This window comes from Pezoporus flaviventris, unplaced genomic scaffold, assembly GCF_033815535.1.
Source record: "Pezoporus flaviventris isolate CSIRO_AGI_PZ_B2104156 unplaced genomic scaffold, CSIRO_AGI_Pfla_v1 ptg000031l, whole genome shotgun sequence".
Taxonomy (NCBI): domain Eukaryota; kingdom Metazoa; phylum Chordata; class Aves; order Psittaciformes; family Psittacidae; genus Pezoporus; species Pezoporus flaviventris.
In genome coordinates, this window is record NW_026892579.1 from 61719408 (window position 1) to 61736202 (window position 16795).

The 16795-nt window shown below is 42.9% G+C and overlaps 2 protein-coding genes across 7 annotated transcripts in view; one reads left to right on the forward strand and one right to left on the reverse strand.

The window, feature by feature from the left end:
* MACROD2 (mono-ADP ribosylhydrolase 2) overlaps positions 1–16795 on the reverse strand; it is an 887639-nt gene that overhangs the window by 771929 nt on the left and 98915 nt on the right. The window lies entirely within an intron of this gene.
* On the forward strand, positions 637–13492 carry FLRT3 (fibronectin leucine rich transmembrane protein 3). The gene is made up of 3 exons (XM_061461525.1): positions 637–827; positions 8290–9019; positions 10130–13492. Exon 3 carries the CDS (start codon positions 10175–10177, stop codon positions 12122–12124), a length of 1950 nt encoding a protein of 649 aa, XP_061317509.1. The 5' UTR covers positions 637–827; positions 8290–9019; positions 10130–10174; the 3' UTR covers positions 12125–13492.

Consider the following 16795-nt stretch of genomic DNA (forward strand, 5'->3'; position numbering starts at 1 on the left):
TATCCACTCCCTGATTTCAGACAGCACTAAGCACTAATACCTCGAGAAAACCCTCCAACCTCTGCCAGCGCTGCCGCTGCTGCCTGCAGGGCCTCAAGCGAGGAGCTATGGCCAGGCCGCTGCTGTCAAATGGACGACACCAGGAAGAGTGACACCACTCATGGCCACTTATTTAACAGAGTGATAAAAATTAACACCTATTTATAATTAGGGTGGAAGCGTTTCCGCGACTCGGAACCATTCCTGCTCCTCAGGCCAAACACCAAGGGGAAGTCATCAACCTGCGTTAACATCCCAGCGCTGACCGCACAAAAACGGTCACTGTGGGGTTTGACTTGCCACACTAAGGGGACGAAGGGGCACCACCTCCGCCCGCACAGCCGTCAGGGGCACCGCTGATATTCTTCCTACCAAAAAACAGGTGAAAACCCTAAAAACCACCCTAAAAACGCGTGTGCCGTGTGTACCCCTCACCCGCTCTCCACAGGACCGAACCGCAGCCTCCCCTCCCCCGCGCTGCCGCGCTATGGCGCCGCCTGCTGCTCCCCCTAGCGTCCGCGCCCGCCGCGTGCCGTGCCGCTCCCCGCCCCGCCCCTCCCGCCGGCCACGCCCCCCTCCCGGTGACGTATGGCCACGCCCCCCACGGCTTCGCCGCTGCCGCCGCGACTTGAGGGCGCGCGCCGAGCTCCGCGGCTGCCCCGCGCTCCGCGTACAGCTCCGCTCCGCACCGCACCGCTCCGCTCCCCGCTCCGGGACCCGGCCATGAGTGGAATTACGGCGGTGCCCGCCGCGCTGTAGCCGGGATCGCTTCTTTCCGCTCCCCGCAGGTAAGTGCGGGATAAGCGCTTTCTCCGCGGGAGTTGCGCGGGCTGGGGGATGAGGGGAGTGCGGCGATAGAACATGAGGAGGAGGAGGAGGATGCGGCGGGAAGTTTGGGAGCCCACCTTTGCTTCTTCTTTCCCCCCATCTCCCCAAGTCCCGGGGTGCGGGCATTGGCGCTGCGACGGGGAGCGCCCCGCTGTCTGCGCGGCAGGGCGCGGAACGCGGCGGACATCCCCGCGGGCACGGCGGCGGCTGCAGCCGGCCTTTGCCATCCCCATCACCCGCCGCATACTTGGGGCGCTCCCGAAACTGACAGTGCCGTACCGGCGTCGCACCAGCACCGGGAGAAAGAGCGTAAAACCGGGTTCCGCGGGAGCGCAGGGACCCGCGCAGAAGCAGCGTTGGGCCGGCTCCCTGCGCCCCTCCTGCGGTGGGACCCCAGCCCCTTGATGGAGCGGGGCGGGGGAATTTTGCTGCTCATACCCCGCGTTTCTACCCTGGTTTGCCCCCGCCGCACAAACATATTTAGGGAGGGCGGGCGCGTCTGTATCATGTACCCTCCCCCCCCCCAACCCCGCGGTGTCTCCGCGGGCGCGCATATTCTGCGGGCGAGAAGCTGGGGAACAAAATGGTTGCACGTACGTTGAGGAGGAATGCAACAGGCCCCAATTCCCTTCAAACCGCCCCCCTTGCTGGAGGAAGAAGAGCTGGCTGATAATCCCCCCGGCATCCGAAAGGCCTTCGCCTAGTTTTAATCAACTTTGGTGGTGGCTTCAGTTTATTAAGTGGTTGTCTGCCCTCCTATAAGCACAGCAAACAGCGTTCAGAAACGGCTTGCAAATAAACATTTCATCCACTTGTTCCTTTGCACACTTCATCTCTACCTTCTTCTCGCCCCAAAACCCGTTTCACGGCTGCCAGATGTGCCAGAGCCTTTTGTTTCACCCATTTCCTCCAACAGCAGTAGGAGCTGCAACTTAGTTGTGTAGGCAAAGCCCGAGCATCCCTGCAGATCCCAGCCTGGCATCTGCCATAGCATAAGGCACTAAGCACAGCTCTGATTTTTGGGGTTGGTTTGGAGGGTTTGGGTGCCTCTTTAGTTTCCAAGATCCACCCCTCTCCCTTGGTAGATTAAAGCTCAGCTCTTCGCCCAGCCAGCTGCCTTTCTGGCTCAGTCCTTCTGTTTGAGGTAGCCTAAGTTCTCCTCTCCCTGACCGCAGAGGGGTTTGGGTGCAGCCCTGGTGCAGCAGCCAGCCCAAGTTGTGAGGAGTGCTGCAAATGCCACGACGGGTGCATGTAATTAATTAATGCGTGGAGTGCTGTTAGCCATGGGTTACTAATTTGGACTGAAGGCAAGTCTTTTCCCTTCTTCAAGGGATCAATTCTGGCCGGTTAAAGAGTGCAGCAGAGTATTTTGTACACCATATCCCCACTGAAAAAGGCAGGATTACTTCACTATTAAATCGTATTCCTGCAAAAGAGCATGTCAGCTGGATGCATTTTCTTATTGCCACTTGGAAATGCAAACCTTGAATCTTCTGTTTTCTCTGTAAACCCTCTGTGCAGAGAAAAAGTGTGGAAAGAAGAGGCTGAAAATGTTCAGATTTTAAAAAAATGAAATCATTATCCTGACCCCAATTTCCTTGCCTAAAATATACTGCCCAAAAAGACAGAAGCATCAATTATGCTCACCATCTACTGCCTGGGGATACGGCGTCTTAATGAACATTTCTTTGAATTAGAGTGAAAAATGCATTTGTCAATTCAAGTGTGCAAAGACAAGAATGATTTGCTATAAAACAGAAAGATCAGTGTGTGTTTTCCTTGTCAATAGATGCCACACGTTAGGTCATACTGAAGAGGTTTCAGTGCCCTTCCCTCTCCCCCCCCCTCCCGCCACCCCCCTAAAAACAACCCTCAAGTTTCCTTTCATTTATTCCAAACCCATCCAATACAGCCCTGGTTTAAGATCGGTTTTCAAGTATTTCATAAACAAAAGGTATACCTGGGTCTAGAGAAAGCCAATTATCTTTAAATATACTGAGGTTATTCTAATCCTCCTATTCATGCTGCTATCAAGCTTCTCTATTTTTCCATCAACATTTAATCACTTCTAAAAGCTGTATTTATTTTCTTCCTGCCTTCTGCGCTCTTACATACCAGAAACAGTGACAACCCCTGGCATAGATTTAAAATGCTAATTCTCTTTTTCCTGTATATTCATACAGTTTTCTTGTAACTGCAGAAGGACCAGATAAATACTGGAGTTAATACAATCAACTGGGAAATAAGAGTCTGTAAACTGCCTAAAAAGAGTTCTTTTTTAACTGATTTTAATTCCCTCCTTTGGAGGCTGCCTCTGTTTTTCTGAACAGGAGACTCTGTTGTAATTAAAGCCGAGAAAACTGGACAGCAGCAAAACCCATCTGACTTGTGGCTCTTTAAAGCAGTTTTCATAGCATGTACCACCCCCCAGTGGGCAAAAAAACTCTGTAGTAAACTCAGAGCAAGCTTTAATCTGCAGAAGTGAAGTGGATGCCTTTTACAAGAACAAAATAAAACAGCGTTTCTGGGTTGGTTCGGGGGTTATTTTTCCTTCTTTTTTATTCATTTCCCCTTTGTCACCAGTAGCTCAAAGTTGAAGGAGCTTGTGGAAGGTGGTGGTGACTAATCAAAGCAATTGCTGGAGTTTGCAAACTTTGCACTGCAATTATTTGAAGTGGCCCCGGTTGGTAGATGGCCATCTTTGTCTGCTTCTTGCAGGAAGCATGGATGCTAATGGCGAGTTATTTCTGAAGTGTTTTCCTTAATCACTTCAAAGCACAGGGATGCACAGAAGAATTAAATATGGGATTGCTTACGTTTACTTTTAATAAGTCACCAACTATCGCTCAGGGCAGGCATCTGGGGCAGTATTCAGTAAATATATCAGCACAAACTCTTCCATTTGTGAGCTGGAAGGATTCAAGCAATCTTTCAGCTTGACTTCTTTAAAGCTTATTTTTTGAGGAGCAGATTTAGTGCTCTGGAGATACACAAGCAACTGTTTTAAAATGGAAGGAAAGAAAACTACTGGGACTTTATCAAGTGTTTAAGTAATATTTTTACATGCCTCATTATTTTGTGCCACGAATTCCCTATCATGTATAATTCCACCAAAAACTTGTCGAGAGGTGGGGGGGGGATAGATTTTTACCTTGAAACAATGGCAGCGTTTGTTCTCTATTCTTTCAAGCAGGGGCGAGTTACCTCAGCAGCAGCTCTCAAAAGAAAACCTAGAAGCCATAATTGGCTAAACTCAAAGAGCACTAAAACACAAACCAAAAAGCCATTGCAAAACACTCCCCCTCAAAGTGCTCTTTCAACGTGCAACCTCTGCAGAAGCAGAGTAGTCAAAACAAGAGAGTGAGTAGGAATCACGTAATAGTCTGGATCTTTTCAACCTCGCTTCTTCAAAACGAGGAGAGGTTTTTTGGAAGTAAACTTCAGAAGGGAACAACTCGTAGTTCATTTCCATCCTCTGCAGCAAATACTGGTTTGGCTGATCTTAGGCGTGGAGTCAGGCTTTTACTCAGAATCCCTTTCTAAGTCAGATTCACTTGCATTTGAAGGAAGATCACATAAAAATTTGCATTTTTTTTAAGGCACTTGAGTTGGAACTAATAAGACAAAAGCTGTATTTTATATTCAACTGCTGGGGGGGGGGGGGGGGCAAATTTTCTACAAGTAAAAGCTGCAACAACAGAGCAAAACCAAAAAGCCCAAATTTCACCAAAACACAGAGATAAAACCTGACTGAAAGGGCTCACTCTCACTTTTAAGGATCCACTTTACATTCTCTACCCCTTGGAAAGACAGCTAGAGGACCTTCTGCTCGCCCAGCACCAAACAAAAGACTGGGGCACCTTCCTGAAATATGATGATCGTGGAAATTGCAGCTCCTAGACAGGGTGCTTAGAAAGCATTTTGCTGTCACTATCAACTAACCCTGAGTAATACCCTTAAAGAAAACAAAGTATGGGCATTGTTTTAAGGGTAGATTAGCACTGTGGAACTTCGTTTTGTTTGCTTTCAATAAAACAAACCAACTTGGTGAAGCTATTTAAGAGGCAGCATGACCTCTGGAAGCTGAAATGGATGTATATGCAGTAGATTTGACAAGTATTTTTAAAAAGGAGCACATTTTGTGCTTCAGATCCATTTCAGAATCTAAACAAATAGAGAATTCTGGAATGTAACTACACTGATGAAGCAGAATTAGGCTTACCATGTACATATATTAACTTCAAATGATACTCTTGTCATTTATAATATGAAAATCCTAAGTTGCTTCCCTTCCCCCTGTTACTTTGATGGTTAGAAAGAAGCCCCTGAACTACCAGAGTTCCTGCCGACGAACACAGAGGTAGATTAGAAATTCAAATAAGCATTGTGTGACCTCGAGTCAGGAGGTCTTGATTTTATTCACATTTTATCACAGCTTGGGAAGAAAAGAGCTCTTTGGCACCATTTTTGAGGGTAAAACCCCCACCTTTTCAAATATACCCAAACTATTTCTTTTCGTCTCCTTGCTGCCTACAGGGACAGGGAGTACAGCTGGACTCATCCCTTAGAGTAAATATTCTTCGATACATTTTCCTTGTATAGTGCAAATTACTTTTACCATTTTAAAATAAGATGTCCCCCTGCTTAGCTGTGCTCAAGCGATAAGTACACACGCGAGGGCTCAAGCATTACCACTATCTGTAGTAATTCACTTGCTTTACAGTGTCCCAGAAAAAGTAATTCAAGCATGCAGTTCAGTGAAGTTCATGAAAACATTCAGCTCGGAATAAAGATAAGCAGAAAAGCTGCTGTTGGGTTGTTCCGACGTTACTTTTGTTACCAAAGAAAAGCCATTTTTTGCATTTTAAAAATGAATTTTAGCACATACTGTGTGAAAATCGGCTCCGTTCAAAAGTAATGGCTTCTTTCAAACCCATGTGGCCATGAAGCCTCCCAGTCTGATGTTGCAGAAACCTGGACACAGTGTCTGTACCAGTGGGGGTCACTTTTCTTTTCATCCTGCCGGATCAGCTATAATGACTTGATGTCAGGGAATATTTAGAGACAGCTCAAGAAGGGGAAAGTTGGAGCATGGCAGCAGGATTCCCTTCTTCTCTGTAGACAGATCACTGGAGCCTTTGATATGCAAAAACATTGTTTTCAGCTATGGCTTGAGATATAAAAGGGAAGTGCGAGATATCAAACAATCAAGACCTGAAGAAAACTATTCTAAGTTCAGAAAAAGGAGTGGGGGGTAGGGTCTTAATCCACATTTTTGAAACAGTGTCTCTTCTCCACAGAGACCTGCTTTTATTTTTCTCACTCTTGTTTTCATGTTTCAATTTAGAGAGAAGGGCCAAAAAAATTCCAAGAATTTAATGAGCTTTAGTGCTTTCATTTTAATCCTACACATTACTGCTGTTATAATAGCAGCAATAAATGAAGGGATGACTATCAACTGGAGCAAAGAGGAAACAGTTTATATGCTAGGAAAGTAAAATAAATGAACTGACTTTCTCATGTGTGTATGTATATCTAATATATGCATACTAGAACCTCTGGTTTGCTTAATACTAACTGGTTTTTTACAGCTCTAAGGAAATGTGGGGGGTTTCCTTAAGTAATTAAAAGTTATTATAACCTTCAAAGGCCTGTTTAAGAATTGTATATTCCTGTGTCACAGTAAATGTCCAGAAAATACCCTCTGTCACAGCTTCTCATTAGTTCCTAAGAGATTCCTTTTTTTCTACAGCTGTTAAGCACCTCTTTATTTCAGAGTTTCAGGAATAGAGCCTCGATTTCTATCCCCAAACACATCCGTAATACAGCACAAGAAAACTGGACACTGGAAGACTGTGGAGCTTTTTTTGTTCCATTTTATAACGATTGCATAATTTACCCAGATTACATAAGTTACCAAAAAACCACGTATTCCCTTATAGTCTCAAATGTGGCCACTCAGATTGTGTTTTGGCCTTAAATAAAGCATATGATAAAATATTTATTTATGCCACCGTGGGGGGGTGTCTCATTTTGAGTTACTATTTTTATTATACTGATGAAAACAAGGTGCAGAAACAAAGCTCAGATGGGCATGAAAGCAGCATCAGGAGAGAAAAGGCTTTTTACCATTCCCTCACTAAAGAGTCTCACCTTCTACTAAAATGGAGTTTTTTTGGGGGGCTTGGTTGTTTCTCGAAAGCTTTTTTTAAGGTCAATATTTTCCTAAGAAAAAAAAAAAGCAGCGTAATTGTTATCTATGTCAATAATTTTGTATCATTTCATACTCCTTGTTGCTATAGGAATATTACAGATTATTTTTTGATGGATTGTTCCAAATCGCAAGGCAAGAGGTTTAAAACAGAGATTGTTTCTGTTGAGGCCTAATATTTTCTAAAGGACCAGAAGCTACTCTAGTTAAGCTGGTAGGAAGGCAGCTAAGTAAGCATTACTCAGCATGCTGTTTCTTCCTAGCATTTCAGTTCCGAGGCTTGTGCTTAGTTCTCTGGACAACATGCAGCCATGAAAGGGAGAAGGAAGTAAACGTTAAGGGTTTCTCTCATTTCAGATTTCACCACTTCTATTTCAGACATACTACCTACATGCTTTGAGGGGACAGAAACTTGGTATCTCACTGGATACTTGCTGCAATAGTGATATGAAGTAGCCCAAGTTAATAATACCATTCAAAAAATAACCAAATAATTAGAGTTCTTCAAGAAGTAGGAAGAGCCAAGACTGAAAACTGTTTTTTTCCTGAAATGAGGAAAACTGGATAAAATGCTAATCTAAGCACCAATTCCACTGTGCAAAGTGACAAATACAACAGATCGAGCCCATTTAATGGACAAAACCCACATATGTATTTCTGTTGTCAAAGAGCTGACACAGATGCCTGGCTAGTCCCCAGTTCAGAGTCAGCATCATGCAGATGTCAAATACTAATACAGGATTTGAGAAAAACATTTCCCCTTTCATGCAGTAACTGCTGAATGGTAATTGGCTCCCTTTACATTTAAAACCAAGGAGAGGATCATCATTTATCTCAGTGTACCAAGAACACAAAGCAAGCAAACATTTTGGCCTCCTCGAAGGAGTTAGGACTGGTATTTGTAATCAGGTGGGAAACATCACTTACAAATACTTTGTTACTGCCTGTCAATTCAGGACGACTTTATTTTGTGCTGAAGGAAAGGAAGATGTAGCTCCAGCAGAACCGCAGTAACATGAGACCAAACAGCAGCAGTGTTCTCTTAAAGAGCTCTGTATTTTGCTGAACTACAACTACTTTGGGCAAACAAGATGTATGCAAGCCATGGATGCGATAAGCACAGCATGATTTACATAGGGGGTGCAACACAACTCATATTAGTGTCCACCGGTTGTGATTAATTCCAGTTTCTTTTGTTTCTCCTTTTGCAGGCAATTAAGAGTTCAAGGAAAGCTTTAAAAGAGGAGTTTTCTTTGAAGGACATCATATTTTTGTGGGTTTTTTTAAATGAAGAAAACCATCTGAATTGCCTGACATTTCTACAGTACTGTCACTTGCGTTCTCGCAGCGCAGGAGGAATTCTTTCCTGCATTACAAATTGGGAAGAAGTGTTAAAAAGTGAGTTCTCTGAGAGGCGTGGATGTATCAGGATGTAGCTACTGTGCAACGTTTATACTTGGATAATTCTGGACAGGAAAAAGCAGCTCCATTCCTGACCTCCTGAAGAGGCTACCATCCTTCAAGCCTCAGCATAATGAATAGTTTCCATCATGCGGCGCTGAAGTTACCACCTCTGACTACTACGCTGCACAGAAGAGTTTGTAAGAGTTACAAAGAAAGTAATTCCTGCTAAAGGCATTAAACCAAACAAAAGAGGCTCTTCATTCACAGACTTTACATGAGGACAGAAATAGAGGGAAGCTGAAGCTTTTCTACGCCCCAGCCTGGTGTGCTTATGTACCATGATAAATCTTGGTTGGAATGCTCATTGAGTGTCGTGCCAGGAGCCAGGAAACACACAGCACCGAGGAGGGCCATCTGAGTAAACACCACTGAGGAAAAACACAGCTCCATGGAGTAAAGCGTAAGAGTGACTCGTGAGAAAGACATTCCTTTACTGGATATCCTCAAGCACAAACTTTACTCATACCTTTAAAGACGGTAGGATCAATATTAATTTATTTTCCCTTTTTGTGCCTCAGAGAATAAAGTTCAATTAATATATGAACCCACAAGAGAAAAGGTCATGACACCATTTAATGCATAGGTCATCTTGCAGAAGTTCTCACAACCCTAATTACAATGGTAATTGAATTATGTTGTCTTAAAAGCTATAAAAATGCTAATGACCTGAGCTCTATGTACAAACACACTACCAATGCGAAGTACAATTTCAGTCTCAAGAGTTAATTTATATTATCCTACCATGCACAGTTTGAACTAATAAGATGGGAAAATGTGGTTAAACCTTCCAAATAGTCTCTTATTAGTGTACTGCTTAGTAAAAGACTTTTGAGAATGACTAATATTTAAACATGAAATTAAGCATGTAATGAAGTATTCTGTCCAGTCAACTAGAAAGCCATAGCTCTACCAGCTACGTCAGGTTGTTAGCTACCTACCAGTTGTAACATTCACCTTGCTAAACATTCCAGCTCAAAAAACACCTGAAGTAGGCTGCAGAATCCAAGAGATGCTCAACATGCCATTGAGCACTTTGGAAAACCTTGGAAAAAAGTCTTTAGCTGGCCCTTACTTTTTTGCATATTGTGCTTTGCTGTTAGGACTTTTCTGGACCTCCAGAACAGCTACCACTAAACTTGTGGGTTTGGTGAGGGGTTTATAGTTCATTGAAGGGTGCCTGGGCTAGTTAGCTGGCTAAGGAACTACTGCTTAACTTTCAGATACAGAATGATGTACTTGAACTCTGGTATGACTTCAGCTCTGTACTTACCTGGTATTTGTGAACAAGATTGTCTGCACATGAAGTGTGAAGGGATTTTTAGAAAGAGCCTTTATGCTTAAGCAAAACAATTCACAGATCAGACATACCTGATTATGTTCCTTTCAATTGCTATGCAGAATAACCTATTAACTTAATTGAATTAGTACAAGAAGTAGTACAATTATTGATGTAAGGAAAGTAAAATGTGTCTAAGAGCTTGAATTCTGGTTTAATATGTGTGTTTCAGATGTCTTCTGTAATGTTTAATTTTCACTGCAGTTTCTTCGCTGATGATCTGGATAATTTTGTTTGTTTGGTTTTTTTAGATTGTTGAAGATCAGAACTGTATACAAATCTCATCATTCCTGACCATGATTAGTGTAACCTGGAGCATCTTCCTAGTTTGGACTAAAATAGGGCTGTTACTTGACATGGCACCGTGTTCTGTTAGTGCCAAACCATGCCCTTCAGTATGTCGCTGTGATATGGGTTTCATATATTGTAATGATCGCGATTTGACGTCTATTCCTACAGGAATCCCAGAGGATGCTACTACCCTCTTCCTTCAGAACAATCAAATAAATAATGCTGGGATTCCTTCAGAACTGAAGAACTTGCTTAGGGTGGAAAGAATATATTTATACCACAACAGCCTAGATGAATTCCCCACTAACCTCCCTAAGTACGTTAAGGAACTGCATTTGCAGGAGAACAATATAAGGACCATTACTTATGATTCACTTTCCCAAATCCCTTATCTGGAAGAACTGCATTTGGATGATAATTCTGTTTCCGCTGTTAGCATTGAGGATGGAGCTTTCCGGGACAACATCTATCTCAGACTTCTTTTTCTCTCTCGAAATCACCTTAGCACCATTCCCTGGGGCTTGCCTAAAACCATAGAAGAGCTACGCTTGGATGATAATCGTATTTCCACGATTTCAGAGCCGTCCCTTCAAGACCTTACAAATCTAAAACGCCTTGTTTTAGATGGGAATCTTCTAAATAATCATGGATTAGGAGACAAAGTCTTCATGAATCTAGTCAATCTTACAGAACTGTCACTGGTCCGCAATTCGCTCACAGCCGCCCCGGTGAATTTGCCAGGAACAAACCTAAGAAAGCTTTACCTTCAGGAAAACCACATCAACCGTGTGCCACCCAATGCTTTCTCTTACTTAAGGCAGTTGTATCGACTAGATATGTCCAACAACAATCTCAGCAATTTACCTCAGGGTGTCTTCGATGATCTGGACAACATAACTCAACTTTTCCTTCGCAACAACCCTTGGAACTGTGGGTGCAAAATGAAATGGGTACGCGACTGGTTACAGTCATTGCCTTTAAAAGTTAATGTGCGTGGACTGATGTGTCAGGCACCAGAGAAAGTCCGTGGAATGGCTATCAAAGACCTCAGCGTGGAACTATTTGATTGTAAGGACGATGGCATGATGAGCACCATCCAAATCACTACCACAGTACCAAACACCTTATACCCCGCCCAGGGCCACTGGCCGGTTTCTGTGACCAAACAACCAGACATCAAGACTCCCAACTTAAACAAAAACTACAGAACCACAGCAAGCCCAGTGCGCAAAATCATTACAATATTCGTGAAATCCGTAAGCACGGAGACTATCCACATCTCCTGGAAAGTTGCACTACCAATGACTGCTTTAAGACTGAGCTGGCTCAAGATGGGTCACAGCCCTGCCTTTGGATCTATAACTGAAACGATCGTTACAGGTGACAGAAATGACTATTTGCTCACGGCTCTCGAACCGGAATCGCCGTACCGCGTGTGCATGGTTCCCATGGAAACCAGCAACATCTATCTCTCCGACGAAACTCCTGAATGCATCGAGACCGAGACGGCCCCTCTGAAGATGTACAACCCCACCACGACCCTCAACCGGGAGCAGGAGAAAGAACCTTACAAAAACTCCAGCTTGCCCTTGGCCGCCATCATCGGCGGGGCGGTGGCGCTGGTGGCCATCGCGCTGCTGGCCCTGGTCTGCTGGTACGTCCACAGAAACGGGTCCCTGTTCTCCCGGAACTGCGCCTACAGCAAGGGACGCCGGAGAAAGGATGACTACGCTGAAGCGGGAACCAAGAAGGACAACTCCATCCTAGAAATCAGGGAGACTTCTTTCCAGATGATACCAATAACCAATGACCAAGTGTCCAAGGAGGAGTTTGTAATACACACCATTTTCCCACCTAACGGCATGAATCTGTACAAGAACAGCCACAGTGAAAGCAGTAGTAACAGGAGCTACAGAGACAGTGGTATTCCAGATTCAGACCATTCACACTCATGATACTGAAGGACATGAAAGACTGGTTTGGGTTTGGTTGGGTTTTTTTTGGTTTTGTTTTTTAAAGAAAACGAGAAAAGACTGACATAACAGTTGCTGTTCTACTGCAAAACACTGGATTAAAAGACTGACAAAGCAATGTACTGTACATTTGCCATATAATTTATATTTAAGAACTTTTTATTAAAAGTTTCAAATTTCAGGCTACTGCTGCGATTAATGTAGTGGGGATACCTGACCACAATTCTATATTTTAGTATTTTTTAGTAATTTGTACTGTATTTTCCTTGCTAATATTGAAGTTACAGACCATTTAACTTTTGTGTTCTACTGAGTAAGATGACTTGTTGACTGTGAAAGTGAATTTTCTTGCCGTGTTGAGCAGTCAGAACATTCATCTGAGATCCTTGTAAGTGTAAGCACAGGCCATTTTTCACTTTGGTATCAATAAAACAATGTTGAACCTGGCAAATCAGGAACATCAAGAAGTGGTTGCAAAAACTCACAGAACTTTCAATGTTGGGTCTATTCAATCTGTAAACCACAACAATATTCAATAAACAAAAATGCGTGTAGTAATGGGCAATATCAGCTGTCTGGATATATCCATTCAACAATGGTGACATCCAATTTAAAAGAAAATAAGCAAATCGATGACATCCATGAGACTGAAGCTTTTGACATGTGTCAAAGAAAGAATTGATCCCTGGAAAAAAGCCCAATCAAATTCCTAACAAGGAATTCAGAAGTATGTACTAGGTTCTACAAATCAAGGGGGTAGACAGGGCTTATGGATAGGTTTCTGGTTATCAAAGCCAGTGGGCTGCTTATTACAGAGATAACAGTGATGGATGGTCACAGTCGTTTTGGAGGCAAGGGCAGGAGGACAGAGACAACACTTGGAAACTGCTTTGAACAGACAAAAGGCTGAAAGTGCAGTTTTGTAAGGAAAGAGGGGGACAAAACAGGCAATGTAACAAGGTCTCAAAAAGTTTAGTCACAAAGGTAAGCAGACAATTGGGGAATACAGTGAGCAAACAGTATACAGGTATGTGTTCAGTATACTGCCGTTACAGTCAGGAATACTGCCCATTACTGTCACAGTTTTCCAGAGATTTCCTGGATAAATCTGTAAGGGTAACATGTTTCTTTCTGCCTTCCTACTGAACGATGAGCTTTTCATGTTTAAACCCCAAGCCACTCTCTGTTGCCGTAATCATTTGTTTCTTCAACTAAAAACCAAAGTGCTTTGTACGCCCTTTGGCCAGTCTTGTGTGTGCCTTGATCCAACGCTACATGTATCAAGCTTTTAAAAACTTTAAAAAAAAAGGACAAAAAAATAAAATACCCATTTTTTCATATATAACTTCACTATGAAAAATACTGGTCTTATTGATGAATAAAGTTGGAAAAGCAGGTTGAAAGAACACTGCATATCTGCAGCGCACTGGAAGGAAACCCACTCAAGCTACTGCTTTTCAGGTCATGGGCTTCACCTTTCACTTTGTTCAGCTTGACAGTATTACAATTGCAGGGTTTCTTTAGTATTGATTACTTGGGAAACAGGTTTTCACAACTTTTAAGTGTGTGAACAATGACAGGGAGGGAAGGCACGGAGTTACCGACCCTCTGAGATACGAGTTTTTCCTGACTGAAACATCAAATAGAGAAGTATTTTGGACAATATCTCAAATGAGAAGGAATGTTTACCAAATGCCATTCAATTTTGAGAATTTTAGCAGTGCTTGGCCTGTTTGTATCCTTAAAACTGGTAAAGGATGGACCATGACAAGAAAAAAGTGACAGAGTGATGGTTTCAGCAGCCTGCAAATGATTCTCCTGCCAGGGACCCACCCTACTGCACAGACCCAAAACCTCCAGTAATGCACAGCTCTTCTCATCGTAATTTTCCAGATGTGCCCAGGGAAGTTCCTCTCCAAACTCCCTGTGCCATGGTTACTGGTTTCTCAACCTCACCTTCAAGAATGCCTGCTGTGGTTCCTGAGCAACGGAGGAGCGGCACCGTGCTTCCCTGCTGACCTTACACAAATCATGTCTTCTCCTTCACACGGAGCACTGAGTAGATCCACGATCCCAAAAGTAACAAAGAGGCATGTTATTCTGAACAGCAGTGAGCTCAGCTCAGTGTTATGCACTAAATGTGACTTAATTTGCCTTATTTTCCCATCAGGTACAATTCTAGGCAAGGGGGAGAAAGCCAAGAGTAAGCACACGGAGCCTCATTATGTTCCTGTGCGAAAGGCTTCCCAAGTAGTAAGTGGAAAAGAAAACCAAACATGGATGGAGAAGACAGATCTGGTTTTCATCTAAGCTAGCACATAGGGACCCCTATAGAAGAGATAAATTTAACAGCTGGGTCACTGGCAATAGCTTACTGGTTCTTTGCCATCACCTCTCAAAATTAAATGGGTTTTCCTGCATTTTCAAGCAATTTACATGAAAACCTCTCTCCTAGTTGACTCTAAATTTGTGTTGTGAAAAGAGTAAGGTAACACTCAATGGGTGCTCTCCCATGTCTCTCCTGAAGCACCTCTGCCAGAGGTAGCCTGGTAATGGTACTTCGCATCTACTACACATCTCAGTGATGCCATGCAAATGGGGTATAAGAAAATTGCCATTTGAGGAGGAGATAATTGCATGTGAATCTTAAGCACAAGTACTTTTCATGTGCAATATATGTACTGTGAGGCAGTAGTATACAAATCCAGGGCAGCTTCAACAAGTTGGCCCAGCTGTTCCTGCTTTACCTCCACCAGAGTGAAAACCTGGGCGAGTGATTCTGTCCTCTGCAAAGAACCAGGCCAGGTCTGCAGGGAGAGCTGGCATCCTCCTACCACATGTGCTGTCAGTGGGAAAGATGGCCCATCCATGCATGCAAGATCTTCCTTAGGTTCTACAGCAACCTGTATGCAACGTGCACAATATTAAGATTAATTTGGCAAGTGGAAGATAGATTTCAAACTAAACTGTAATATTTTTCCCTGGATATATAAACAAATTCCTATTCTGCTCCATGTCATGCCCATCTCCTCAAGACTCTTCTACTTATCAAAGTGCTGCAGTTCCAGCACGCAATGCTCTAGCACCATGCATAAATCCCTTCTATTAGACAGTTAGAGACACAGGCAAATCGGATTACTACATTGAGCAGTTTACTGCACACATTTACCAAAATAACATTAATCCACATTAAATTTATCACAATTTTCAATGTACTGTTCAATGTTTAATTGTGAGCAGGGAGTGACTTTCATTTCAGCGTTGCATAAATTTATGTGCAGTTAATTTAATCAGCATCCTCTACATTAAAATACTTTGCCAAGTATCTTTTACACTCTTCATCATCATCCCTCTTTATTCTTAAATTTATACTGCTCTCCTGAATTGCTCACAGTTCTGTTTGAACCTGAACGCTGCCTCCAAAAACACCCCGGTACTTTGGGAACCATATTAACCTTGTCTCATCTCAGTACCTTCCAGAACTAAATTTGCTCCATTTATAAGCCATTATTTTACCAGCTTTGTACAACAGCCTGAAATACAAGAACTGTTGGGAATTTTTATTTTTTCCTCCTGGCTTTAACAGTACCAAATTCAAAGTATTATGGTCTTGGAACACAGTTACCATTTCTGCTAATGCACTAGCTAGCATGCGAGCTATATTGTGCCAATGCTGTACATATTGAATGTAGAGCAGCAAATGCAATAAAGCAAGAGCAAAAGTAATAAAGCCTTATTTGCTATTAAAATAATTTACTGATGACATAATGCACTAACACATGTATAGAGACTTCTCTGCTCTGTAAAAGGATGCAATTTTGCATATTCACCTCCAGCTAAAGTTGGATAAGATCTTCAAACGTGAGCTGGCACATGCCATCTGCCTGGATTTATCCAAACCACATTTCTTTGGGATGGTTTTGGATGGAAGCATAATTTGCACAGATACCCTCTGCTTTCAGAACACCTTAACCTTGCTTCCAAATCCATACCTTGTTTTCAGCATCACCTTGGTACTGATCTTTAACTGTTTCTTCACCTATACCAGAACAAAAGCTTCAAGCCACAAGCCAGCCCTTGCCAACGGTGAAGTTTTTCTTACAAAGCATAATGTTACTACATAACTGGAGTTTCTTGTTCCGAACTAGCCCAGAGTGGTTTAGCTAGAAAGGAAAAGCCCATTGAGTGAAATCAGACATGGAAATTTTGTGATTTCTTCCTTTTCTTTGAAAATGAATTTAATTTTGTGGGTGACAGAGTGGGAGTTCCCCCCTGGTGATGAAATGAGAGCCCTTTCAAACACTCTGAAGATACAGCCATGACTCAGGTATCACATTCAGGACATAGTTGCTTTAGAAGGTTTTTCTTTTCATAAGCATGTGTGTTTGATTTAATTTTAATACTTATTTCATCAAATCATTTCCTGCTCCTCTAAAAAAGTCTACATAAAACCCACACAAAGAACGTGGCTCTCACTAAAATGATCCCAGAGCATCATATAGTAGAGATACTCATTTTATGCTCATCTCTAAATGATGGCTGAGGGACATTCTTGCCCTAGGGGGAAACCAAAAGACTTCAACAAAATGGGTATTAGAAGAAATAACCATCCTCTGGATTACTGATGGTCTAAGGCAAAGGTGCACAACACAC